Source organism: Panthera onca, chromosome D3, assembly GCF_046562875.1.
Source record: "Panthera onca isolate mPanOnc1 chromosome D3, mPanOnc1 haplotype 2, whole genome shotgun sequence".
NCBI classification, from domain to species: Eukaryota; Metazoa; Chordata; class Mammalia; order Carnivora; family Felidae; genus Panthera; species Panthera onca.
The window spans coordinates 20,403,642-20,417,175 of NC_138350.1; the positions used below are offsets into that span (position 1 = coordinate 20,403,642).

Below are 13,534 nucleotides of genomic sequence, written 5' to 3' on the forward strand. Positions count from 1 at the left end.
TAATTATCTAGGTATGTAAGTACGTTTAAATTACTAATACCAAGAGAAGGGTGTTAGTTCAAAATTATCTATTTTCTGCCAAGTACACTTGTGGCCCTCTGTCATATTTTGCATAAAAGAACAAAACCAATGGTACAGTGTACTAACTTTGTAATTTGCTTTTTGAGTTGGATCTTTTTTGTCACTGTTGGTTGCATGATTAAATTCATGAAAGTATAGCACACGGTTTTGTTTTTTTTATGATTGCATACTTATTTGGATTTATTTCTCTTGGGCAGAAGGAAATGTACAAATTACAACTGGAACTCTGCTTATATCTACTGAAGAAGTACAAGGTATGAAGGTCAATGGGACTAAGACGGATTATAATGAAGGACACAAGAATGGCAATGTGAGTAAAGGTCTCTCAGCTGGGTGCAGCGAATACCCAGAAGTAGACAAAACCATGACCAGTGGTGAGGTTTCAGAAACCAGCACATTAGTTTCCCTAGAGCCTTTAATCTTTGTGGACCCTGGATTAACAGAAGCATCTTCTAAAGAAAAAGAATGTGAAGAATTAAAAACTTGTCCTTCTTGGTTGTCATTATTACCAGGGAACAGTGCCATTTCCAAAGTGGACAGTGAGAAGGAAGAGTTGTCTAAGTTAAACCTTGTCTGTGAAGCAGATGACAATCACCAACAGATTCTCGGCCACCATAATGAAAACCACAGTTTTGCCCATGGCAGTCCCAGGGCCACAAGAAATGTAGTTTGTGTAGAACCCTTAGAAGAAAATTCTGACATTTCATATTTCTCATCAAGTTTGTCTGGTCCAGAATCCAGAACAACATCCTTAGAAACATGTGGTTTTGATGGCTTGCTGAAGGGATCTGCTAAGAAGAAAGACAATTCCTGTTTTGATGGGGGTGATCAAAGCAAGAACTTGGCTACTAGAAGAGAAAATGAACAGTTTTTGAACCTTAGGAGTGAAAGAGGGGAACTCTTTCTTGTTAATGCCAGGCAACCAGAAGAGGATGCTAATGGTCATTGTCCTGGTGAAAAAGAGACTGTTACCTCCCCAAAAGTGAATATTCATGGTAACTGTTGCATTCAAGACAGTATCCATACAGACAGCCCTGTTTCTTTAGTGCCCAATTCTTTCACCGAAGCCACGGAAGTAACGTTAAAAAAAAATGACTTAAAAATCACTTTAGACACTCAAGGTAGCTTGACAAACCATGAGGACCATAGAGGAACTTCTACAGATATGAGCCATCCAGGCAGACACTCTGAAGAGAACAGTTTTTCCTCCTTAATGCAGATTGAAGAGCCAGAACAGACAACCACTATAGAGCCCAATATGGTAACTGAAAAGATTTACAGTAAAGACTCTAACTCCTTAGTCTGCACCCAGAAAAATCTGGAAGGCAACACCCCGTTAAATGAAGCATCATGTAATGAATTTCTGAATGAAAGAAAATCCCTTGTGAGTTTAATGCCAGAGGACCAGATAAGTCCTATGAATGAGGTGTCAAAACCCAAGAAAGATACTGCTCAGTTACCACTATCCCTAGAACTTGATTACAGACCTGAGTCAGAACAAGCTGTACAGACCTCACTGGACGATAGTTCACATTTAGATGAGCAGAGCACTGCCTGTGAGATGAATGAACTTCCTCGTACCAATGAACTGGTTATAAACAAAATAGAAAGTGAATGTGCTTTAAATCAAGTGCCGCTTAATTCTCAAGACCATGCAAAGTTGTCAGCTAACAAAGAGATGACTTTAGCAACAAGCGAGGATTCCCAACAGAGCCATCACCCTCCATTAGAGGATGGAGCAGATGTCACTGCTGATACCCAGACCATTCCCATCAAAACAAAAATGAAAGACATCTCTCCATCAGGTGACAAAACCTGTGGTGCCTCTTCAAACAATCCCACCTTAAACATCAAACCAGGAAGCCTAGAAAGAAAAGACAAGATGGCTGATTCAGGAATAGTACATCTACATTCCAGCCTTCTCTCAAGAAAGAAAGAATCAGCAGTCTTGCCTCAAGAGGTCTCTGCTATGGAATGTCAAAGTGTTCAATCTCAGGATCTCTCTAGCTGTCATTGTGTAAATAAAAATGCACGAGAAAAGAGCATGTGTTCTGTTTCTGCTGAGTTTGAGTCCAGCAGAATCATCCTAGAAGTTGAAAACTCTTTAATAACCAAGTGTGAAGATGCATTTCAGCACAGCAGTGACCACTCCCAAAGAAGAGAAGTCTGCACGGAAAGTAGCACCCATAAAGTGGGTTACACATCAGAAGGAAGTGAACTTGCTAGGGGAGAAACTAAAGGCAGCCTCCCAGGAAATCAGATCAGAAACGATACACCAGTAGGCATGTTAAGTAGTGAAGCTTCAGACAAAACCATTCCCACCACCAGTCACACCCAGCCCCGTGAGGAAAGTCTGAAAGCAAAGGAATGGGATGTACCTAAAGAGACCGTGTTTTGCGAGTATAACATCTCTGACTGTTCCACACCAGAACTAAATTTATCTGCAAACATTCCAAGCCCTGAAAAATTTTTGGACCAGTCTCCTACTATTATGTTCTCCAGTTTCAAAACCATGAGCCAAGCAGTTGAAACTCTTGATCAAAAAGGAGATAAAGTTCTTGACTGCCAGAGTAACCAAAACAGACCAGATGAATGCAGAAGTGAAGATAAACCAGCTAAGCAGACACTACATGGTGATGAGAGGGAGACTGTTACAGAACCTAACAGAGAGGTAAGCAACAATCAAAAGGATCTGTTAGTTGGTTCAGGCAGTAACAACCCTTTGTCTGGTGGTAGTTCAAAGAAAGGCAATTTGAAAGGAGACGATGGACATATTTCTGGTTGTGAGGAGTCCACAGATGGCATGGTAGACACTGTCTACACAGACTGTGGTAATAAGTCTACAGAAAGCATGTTGGACTTACAGACATCTAGTACCCTTGATGGTGGTGCAGGACAAGATGGACTGACGTTACAGGATACCTCAGTGAGTACTCTGCCTCAGAGAGGAGAACTGAATGGTGCATTTATCAGAATGATTGACCAGGACTCAGATTTTCCAGATGCTACTTCCTCTAAAGTGGAGCCTCTGGAAATGAAAAAATCATGTGAAGAGAAAGTATGCAGATCATTAAAAGATTGTGAAGTGGAAGTGTGTCCAGACTCTTGTGCCAGTGAGATAGAGTCTGTTGCAGATCATGAATCAAATACAAAAATATTGGATGGTATAAATGTGTCCTTAGATAATACTTATCATGAAGAGCAAGTTAAAGAAGCATCCCTGAGAGAAACACAAGGAATGATTGAAGGATCAAGACTGGAAATAAATTCTGAGTTTGACAAGGAAAATACCTTTGGAATTTCCTCAGAAGAGTTACTGTCTTCTGGATGCCCGGATGAGAGCCCTGTTCCCATAGGGAGCCTGAAATCCATTGAGACAATGCCTTTGTATCTGTTTTCTCAAGAAAATTCAGAAAGTAATGTTAATAGTGGAGAAACTGAGCTGAAAAAACCTTTTAAACCAAAAGATGGTAAAATCCTTTGTGAAAACATAGAGCACCGCACAGTCCTGCTTGAGACAAAGGAAGGAGCGCCAGGGGATGGGAGTAATTCTAGTGAAGGACTCAGAATAGACAGCAGTATGCAAAATTTGCCTTTGACAATGGAAACAGAAACTAAGTTGAAAGGAGAAGAAACTGAAGCATATCAGAGGGGACCCCTGGGTTACTTAACTGTCAGTGAAGAGTCTGAGAAGATGATCACCAGAGAAGCTGGTAATAATAAAGGGAGAGAGATTTCTCAGACCCACTCTAAATCCCAGAGGATGCTTGGTGATACTGAAGAGCTACAAAGCCAGAGGGCTTTGGACTACATGTTGCAGAATGAAGAGGAATATCTACACCAAAAGGACGCACACAGGATATTGGAACAATGTGCATCATCTAATGTGTTGTCAGATGAAGTGCAAGATAAGAACCAAACTAAGGATTGCAAAGGTGAGTCCACCATGATGAAGGAAATCACTCTAGCAAAGCTAGCCAAGGGCAGCACTGCTGCACAGTTTCAGAAGCTGGAAAATCCAAAGGAGGAAAGCTTGTGCCATCCATTAAAAACAGACATGGTGTCATACACAGATCCTTGCCTTCGTGGTGCCCCTCAGAAAGCACAAAACCCCAACTCTGCTGGATGTGATGAAATACACGGTGCCTTTGGGAACACTTCATATCAGAAAAGAGTGCTTCCCTTAAAGAAGCAGCCCCATCGAACATGTAAGAAAGTTTCCTATCAGGAGCAAGTCAACATTGGGAAAAAAATAAGTAAAATCAGAAGTTCTGCCTTTTTAAAGAGTTCCTCTGAAACCATTCCCACAAAAGCACACAGATTTCTCAGTTCATGTGCTATGTCTGCACCCGCACAATTGGAACCTGAAACAGTACCAACCAGGAGCTTAATGAGCCACATACCAAAGCAGAAGGTGACTCCGTGCCATTCCTTGAGGAGCCTGAATGTTAGGAAGCCTACCAAAGAATCAGCCTTACTAAACAAGCTGTCCATTCTTGCCTCCAGACTGGTCCCCGCCACAAAGACCCAGAAACTAAGATATCGGCGATGTTCCTCTGAACTTCTTCCAGTGGCTAAAAGCTACAAGCGGCTCAGATACAAAAGGTTTCTGGATGGATTTTCATACAATACAATGCAGCTGAATCCATATTTGGCATCTAGTGGATGGGATAAGAGACCTAACAGTAAGCCCTTGACACTTTATTCGCTCGAAGCCATCAAAATGAGCTTCATAGATTTGAGCAACAAGGTGCCATCACTGCTATTTGGTTCCGAAATTTTCCCGATGTCTTTTCACATGAAATCGGGCTCTGAGTGCATGACTGAGTCCCCAAGGACTTTTCCTGAGCACTGTGCTCCAGCCAGGCTCGCCTTAGGAGAGGCCCCTAGGTGCCTGTCTCAACCTCCCAAATGGACCTTTTCTTTCTTCTTATCCCACAGTTGCCCTGGGATGGCCACATTCAGGGAAGACACTGGCCCCCATGGTCAGGCATATGCCCAGGCTCCTTCACAGCCTCCAGGTCCTCTCCAAGACTATGGAGGCACCGCCATAGTCCAGACCAGAGCAGGCTGCTCTGTCTTTGGCCTTCACACACTTCTAGCACTTTGTTCTCCTGGATGTTACCGAATCTGGACAAAAAAACGGAGCTTCTCCAGTCACATGCCTACAATGCAGAGGCTCTTCATGACCCAGTTTACACAAGGCTTAAAGGGGTTAAGATCTCCAGCCTCCATAGCAGACAAGGTCTTCTGTTCTCTGCCCTACTCGGTGGGCCGAGTGCTATCCATTTGGAGCCAGCGTGGGCCTTCTACCTGCCCCTTTGAAATCTCTACTTTTCATTCCACTCACAGCAAGAGGCAGCCAACTCTGAGCACCACAAACAGGTAAAATCCATCTCCTGTTCTTTGCAAATGTCCCATGTTTGCTTTCCAACCTCTGAGGAAAGTTGAGGGCTGGAAATGCAAGGCTATTTAGAGTCTTCGTGCCTGTATTTTCTGTTTTCTGTGCCAAATCTATGCTGAGAAAATGTAGCCATAGTTCTTAAGCATAGACCCCTCTAGTTTTCCTGCAGGATCTACCCCTGTATTTTTACCATTCTTTGTTCTGCCCAATTCATTCTGCAAACTATCAAATCTTTTGACTCTCTGCTTTTCTATCCTTGCCCCCACCTTGCAAAAAACAAATACCATTACAAGTTGGAAGACTTGCAAGTAGTGACAAATAATGGCTTATGATACCTTGTTCATAAAATATACAGTCAGCACCTAATTGAGTATTTTGTGTATAACTAGGGCACAGAATAAGTACTTTTTAAGTAAATAAAGTAATTATGTAGGTATCACCAAATCTAGTTCCTGAACCTCTGGATTTCTCTTTAGAGCAGAAAGGCTTCAAAGATTGGCATTTTCATACTATAGTTGTACAATTTGTAGAATTTTAAGTGAACGGGAAAAGAGTGGTTTGACCCCTTAGAATAGTTGAAAATGATTTCAATATCATTTTACCTTCTTATTAGAAATAATAGGAAAAAAATTATTGAATTATATCCCTAAAAATCTGCTTTAGACATGATAGATAAATCTTCCTGTTTGTAATCCCTCGAATAAACAGAAACTTAATTTTTTTTTTTTAAATTGGCCCTTATCATTGCTATAGTTTAAAAATTCAACACCCACCAAGCCTCAAAATTCCAAACAGCCTGGGAGAGGCCTTGTTCTTTGTATATCTGTGCAATCTCTTATGTAGAGTCATTCTCTGTCACTATAAAGCTGTCTGGCACATATTGGAAAGTTCCTTGAGCATCTTAGCAGAAACCTAAGTAAATAAAAACGTTTCAGAAAAACACCCCAGAACCTCAACATGGCTGATTGAAATTGAAAGACTAATGCTACCATAACTACTTATCTTATAGTTAATAGAAAAATGTTCTTATAATGCAGCCACAAAAAAAATACATTAGAATGAATCAAATTGTTTTAAATGATGGTATACTGCTTTTATTTTGTCTAGTTTGTCAGTATGCCTCTATACTCTCATAAGCACTCTCTGGTCAGTGTGTGACATGCAGCTTTAAATCATGTTACCTTCTTTAAACTATGTTCATGCCAGGGGCACCTGGGTGGCTCAGTAGGTTGAGCATCCTACTTCGGCTCAGGTCATGATCTCACAGCTTGTGAGTTCAAGCCCCATGTCGGGCTCTGTGCTGACAGCTCAGAGCCTGGAGGCTGCTTCAGATTCTGTGTCTCCCTCTCTCTCTGCCCCTGACCCATTTGCAGTCTGTCTCTGTTTCTCTCAAAAATAAACAAACATTAAAAAAATTTTTTTTAACTATGTTCATGCCTGAGGTTAGAGTACAGACTAGTTCTTCATTTCACCCTGTGAAAATGTGTGGCCCTTTGGCTCTTTCTTCCTTGAGAACTCTTTCCCTCCTGACTTTTGTGTATTCCAGTGTGGAATATATTCTCTCCCCCTTCCTATCTCTAGTATTTTTATTTATTTATTTTTATTTTATTTATTTTAATTTTTATTTTAATGGAAGCGTTTGTAGGGACTTTTCCTTCTTGTTGGCTCTAGAAGTGCCTTAACATTATATACCTTGGCTTTGAGTTTAGAACTTTGCTTTTATTTTATTTTTTTTAAATTTTTTTAACGTTTACTTATTTTTGAGACAGAGAGAGAGCATGAACGGGGGAGGGGCAGAGAGAGAGGAAGACACAGAATCGGAAGCAGGCTACAGGCTCTGAGCCATCAGCCCAGAGCCTGACGCGGGGCTCGAACTCACGGACCGCGAGATCGTGACCTGAGCTGAAGTCGGACGCTTAACCGACTGAGCCACCCAGGCGCCCCGTGAACTTTGCTGCTTTTAAACACATTTAGAAATGTTACACATGATACAGGCACCTGCATGTCTCAGTCGGTTAAGCACCCAACTCTTGACTTCAGCTCAGATCATGATCTCATGGTTCATGAGTTCAAGCTCCACATCGGGCTCTGTGCTAATTTATGTTTCCATAGATTTGGGGGGGGGGGGTTGGGGAACAAGTGAACGAGAGAAAGAATCCTAGGAGGGGCAGAGGGAAGAACGGAGGGGGAGAAAGAGAGAGGAATGGAGCTCACCCAAAGCGGGCTCTTATTTTACGTGAAGCAGGGCTCGTGCTCACCAAATTGGGGCCCGGATTCACCCAAAGCAGGGCTCAAGCTTACCCGATGTGGGACTTGAACTCACGAACCATGAAATCATGACCTGAGCCGAAATCAGATGCTTAACGGCTGAGCCACCCAGGTGCCCTCCATAGAATTTTTTTTAAGGTTTTATATATTTAAGTAACCTATACCCAACATGGGGCTCCAACTCAAGGACCCTAAGATCAAGAGTCGCATGCTCTACCAACAGAAGCAGCCAAGCGCCCCCCCAATAGAATTTTCTTATTTGGACCTTCAGCACTCTATAATATAGGTTGAACTGGCCTCCTTTTTGCTGCTTTTATAGATGAGGAGCCTAAGACACGTAGCTTTTTCTAACCCGGATCACTCAACTGGTTAGTATTTCAGCTGAGCTTGATCTAGACCCAGGGTCTCCTGATTGCTGATTTGGTCAGCTGCTTTTTCAGTGTACCATCCCGCCTCTTTCCTTTTATCAGTAGCCCTCAAGGAATCCTGAGTTGGTGCTAAACATCCTAAAAATCTGAATTATTTGTGTTTCCTAGACCTTGAACAAATCTACTTCTAAGAGGAGATGGATTGTATTATGGTCATCATACCAATGCCTCACTGATTAAACCTATACTGAGTTCCAAATTCAATAGAAACTGATGCAGGTTTTACTTTGAGAGGCACAAAAAGCTCTCCAACATCACATATTGATGTAGCTATAAGTGATGAATACCATTGCTTCAATAATAAAAATAAAAGCTTGATTACAAAGGAGCTAACCCTGTTAACAGTTTTCTTCTACATAACCATGTTTTACGTGAACTTGGCTTTAAAGAAAAGAGTTTTGGGGCTCCTGGGTGGCTCAGTCGGCTAAGCGTCTGACTCTTGATTTCAGTTCAGATCATAATCTCACTGTTCATGAGTTTGAGTCCCACATCAGCCTCTGCCCTGACAGCACAGATCCTGTTTGGGATTGACTCCCTCTCTCTCTGCTCCTCCCCTACCCCCGCTTACTCCCGTGCTCTCAAAATAAACTTTAAAAAAAAAAGTTTCTTCTGTAAGGATATAGAAGTTAGACTTTATGTTAATGGTATTAACATAGAGATGAATAATACAGATTTTTTTAGCTGTAAATTATTTTTTTAAATCTCTAATTTATGTATTCAACAACTTCATTAGAAGATATAAGACTCCAAGTCATTCTTATTCCCTCCTGTTACTGTCCTTTCTATATTTCTCTCTCTACCTTCTTTTTAAGTTAGAAAATAATTAAGGTAAGTTAGAAAATAATCTTCCTGTCAGCCTGCTTCCATTCCAGTGATGGGCACGTAAATGTAATTCTCATCACTGGGATGGGGGTGGGGGGTGGGCTTCTTTCTGAGTGAATGACATTTCTTATCTTCCTAGGGCCTAATCAAGCATCATGTGCCGTCAATGGCATCAAAACCTTTTGAGCACCCCCAATGGCATCAAAACTTTCCTGTTGTTCTACTGCCCTAATTGCTTCTCTACTTTTGCTTCACTTCAGCCACACCATGTTACCGTATGTGCCTCTTCCAGGCATGGAAGCTACTTATAACACCAATGGCAGTCAGATGAGGTAAGCCTGCAGCAGTGCCTGGAACATAAGGGCTTGCAGTGTGTGTGTGTGTGTGTGAGAGAGAGAGAGGAAAGTGAATGTGCAAGCGAGCACAGCACCTGAGAGAGCACACTAGCTGATGGCATGGGTCTGGTGTAGCATGATTCTGATGTCTTGTTCTCCTAAACCTGGTCCAAGATTCAGGCATGTTTTATAAGTATTAACTAAGAATATGTAATCAATACTAGCTATTGAAAAAAAAAAAAAAAAAAGACAAAAAAACTAGTCAGCTCATTGTACTACAAGTTCCCTCTCAAGCTATTTCTTAATCATGCAACCGACTTCATTGTCTGGATGGGATTGATCTCATCTGAGCACAGTTCATTGTTCAGTTCACTAAGTGTCTTTTTCTTCCAAAAAGTCTGTCCTTTTATATTTTTCCTTATAAAACTGCTCCATACCAATGAAATTGATTGCATTCTTGGAAGTTTTTACATATGTAGACACAGGAGGTGTCCAGAAGGAACTAGAAAACAGGTTGACTGGAAATGTCATTGCTGAAAAAGGGAAGATCTTCAACCTTAGTCTGATGTTAAGAAGTTGAATGTGCCAAGATAGAAAGTGAAACCCATCTCATATTTTCTTCTCTGTTTTTCTGTCCGTGGTGCTAGACTAGAGCCTCCGTTCCCTGCCTTGGTACCAAAGTCTTGCTTAGTAACAGACTCAGCTGTCACCAAGCTCCTGCTTTCAGCCTCCGAGTTCCCGGTTCCTGGATTTGATGAGCTAGATGATGTGGCAGCAGCATGCCCCCATCCACAGAGCAGTCCTCCAGAACAGAAGGAGGTAAATGTAAAGTGCTGATGGAGTTGTGAGTGCTGCTGGGCATGTCCACTGAGGACTACAGATCACATGATTGGTACACAGGCCTCTGAGTGTCTTTCCTTATCACCGTTAGCTTCAGCTGAGTGCTGAAGATTACCAAGGCAGGAGTTTTTCTCCTTAGCCACCAAAGCTACACTGGGTCTCTTAATCTGCATTGTTTTCCAGATCCTTTTTTCTTGATGATAACATTTAACAGGGTTTATTTAGAGAGTGAGTTGGACCAACGAGGTGCTTCATGCATTCAAAGATGAGTGAACAATGATGTTCTTCAATTTTGCAAACTGTCTCTGTCTCCAGCAGTTGATAGACTTTCATATTGCTAATCTCAATATCTGAGCTGAATGGGTGATTCTCTTCCAATAGTATAAGGGAGCAGTTGTTGAAAACACTGTTAGCGGGAGTAAGGGAGCTTTGTCATCAACTACTTACTAGAGCCATCTATAAACTGAGGAAGTAAAATCTTGAGTGTCAAAAGAGACTTCATGTATTTTAAATGTCTTATAACTTGACCGTCTTTCTTCTTAACCCTTAAAAATAGGCCGAGCCAGAGAAGAGGCCAAAGAAAGTCTCACAGATTCGTATCCGGAAAACCATTCCTAAACCAGACCCTAATCTTACCCCCATGGGCCTTCCTCGACCCAAAAGGTGAGTTCCTTCTCTAATACACATAGGTTCACATTTTTGGAAAATTGTTTGGCACAATATAATGAGCTTTTAAATAATTATATACTCTGAGCTATTTATCATACTTCTAGGAAGTTATCCAAAAGAATTAATTGGTAATGTGGCCAGAGGTTTATGTGCCAGGGATTTTGTAATGCATTCTTAATCATTTTTATCAAGCTCACTATGCTAGATATTATGCTGTCCCTTCGCATACATAGTCTGGTCATCCCCCAGTGGTGTTGGGAGGTAAGCACTATTGTCACCCCCAAGTTTTGATGAGGGTGCTGAGGCTGAGTGGTTATGACACCTGTGTTAGGCCATGTATCAGTCATGGCACAGGTGGTTTCCGTCTCACACAGGTTTTACCTGACCCCACAGCCCAAGCTCACAGCATTCTATATGCAAAGTTGAGGAGGGACCTAAAGGTCATGAGGGAAAGAAGTTAAATTTCTTTCTTTCTTTCTTTCTTTCTTTCTTTCTTTCTTTCTTTCTTTCTTTCAGAAAATGCCAAATCCATGCTATGGTCTATATCATGACCTTTAAAAACTTGGCTTCTAAAGATTTTTTTTTTCATTAATTTATTTATTTTTTTAACGTTTATTTATTTTTGAGACAGAGAGAGACAGAGCATGAATGGGGGAGGGTCAGAGAGAGGGAGACACAGAATCCGAAACAGGCTCCAGGCTCCGAGCTGTCAGCACAGAGCCCGACGTGGGGCTTGAACTCACGGACCGTGAGATCATGACCTGAGCCAAAGTCGGCCGCTCAACCGACTGAGCCACCCAGGCGCCCCTTTAATTTTTTTAGTATTTGTTTATTTTTGACAGAGAGAGACAGAGCATGAGTGGGGGAGGGGCAGAGAGAGAGGGAGACACAGAATCCGAAGCAGGCTCCGGGCTCCAAGCTGTCAGCACAGAGTCCGACGCGGGGCTCTAACTCACAGACCGCGAGATCATGACCTGAGCCGAAGTCGGACGCTCAACTGACTGAGCCACCCAGGCGCCCCAAGATTTATTTTTTATGACAGAGATAATTTGCTAATCCTATAAAGAGAAGTGGAAAGAAAAAATTACCAAATTAGTATTTGTTGTAATATGTACTATACAGACACACTGTGAAATTATAAGTATTTTAAAAAGATCTCCAGAGTTATATTCTCTTGTGGTGGTTTTCACTCCATTTCTCATTGGCAAATGGAAGCCTAACACTGGTTCCTTAGTAACCCCAGGGTAAATTAATGAAATTTCCTGAGTGTCAAGAACACATCTGTAAAATGTGGGTAAGAATTCCCAACACTTAAGATTACTATGCAGTCCAATTGAGTAAAAAATGTGGGGGCACCTGACTGGCTCAGTTGGTAGAGCCTACAACTCTTCAAGGGTTCAAGTTGAAGCCTCCCCATTGGGCATGGAGCCTACTTTCAAAAGAAAAAGGAAAAAAAAATGTGTACTGGTACCTATTGTATTGCTTCACACAACACAAATGCAATAGTTACTGTTACTATGATCATAATTGACGTTCCACATTTCCCAAGTGGTCTTGTCTTAATATATTTTTATCTCACACTGCTTTTATTGATCATCCTATCAAGTCTTTATAAGAGAAATGTTTAAAATATTTCAGATATCCTAGGTTGAATAGTACTTACTACTAGTGAATGAAATAGGATTCAGAATCAGATGTATTCTATCTTGCATGTATATGTAGATAGAAGTTCTAAAAAATCTTTTATGTATATATAAGTAAGTAGTTGGGAGTGGAGAAAGTTTTAATATAGTAATGACATTCAGTCCTTTGAACTTCTTTCAAGTGCCAAAAAATCACCCAGTGATCTATCATCAAATTATATTTAATGATTTATCACCTATTTTTTTGAAAGCAAAGGATTGAAAAGTGCTGACTTACATAGGTTCTGTTACCAGGCATTGAAGGAGCAAGTATCTCATTGTATGGGCAGTACACCAAAAAGATCTGACCAGTAAGTGTCAAATGCCTAATAATTTGTATGTTGGTCTTTCACTTAGAGATAACTTTAATCTAATACAGTGAAAGGGGTTGAAAAAATAAGATTTTTAATAAACCTTTGCCTAAGATATCTTTTGATGAGCTATTCAGATACTCTTTTGTCAAAAAATCTTCAAGTTATAGATTTAATGCATTATATTTATCAAAAAACCTTGACATGTAACTTTTTTTCTTTTTCTTTCTTTCTTTTTTTAATATACTTGACACAATGGGAGCGCCTGGGTGGCTCTGTTGGTTAAGCATCTGATTCATGATTTCAGCTCAGGTCATGGTCTCGTGGTTCATGAGTTTGAGCCCTGAGTCAGGCTTCGCACTAGCAGCGTGGAGCCTGTTTGGGATTCTCTCTCCTCTCTCTGCTCCTGCCCCACTCACACTCTTTCTCTCAAAATAAATAAAAACTTTGGGGCGCCTGGGTAGCTCAGTCGGTTAAGCGGCCGGCTTCAGCTCAGGTCATGATCTCCCGGTCCGTGAGTTCGAGCCCCACGTCGGGCTCTGTGCTGACAGCTCAGAGCCTGGAGCCTGTTTCAGATTCTGTGTCTCCCTCTCTCTCTCTGACCCTCCCCCGTTCATGCTCTGTCTCAAAAATAAATAAACGTTAAAAATAAATAAATAAACAAATAAATAAATAAATACTTTTAAAATAGATA

At 41.2% G+C, this 13,534-nt stretch overlaps 1 protein-coding gene across 9 annotated transcripts in view; it reads left to right on the forward strand.

Moving 5' to 3' along the window:
• Positions 1–13,534, forward strand: part of PRR14L (proline rich 14 like) — a 58,458-nt gene that overhangs the window by 31,058 nt on the left and 13,866 nt on the right. For all 9 annotated transcript variants that reach the window (XM_060612618.3, XM_060612617.3, XM_060612630.3 and 6 more), the window contains 4 exons: positions 279–5,466; positions 9,264–9,335; positions 9,986–10,157; positions 10,735–10,841. In XM_060612618.3, coding sequence (XP_060468601.1) covers positions 279–5,466; positions 9,264–9,335; positions 9,986–10,157; positions 10,735–10,841 — 5,539 coding nt within the window. The remainder of the gene's footprint in view (positions 1–278; positions 5,467–9,263; positions 9,336–9,985; positions 10,158–10,734; positions 10,842–13,534) is intronic.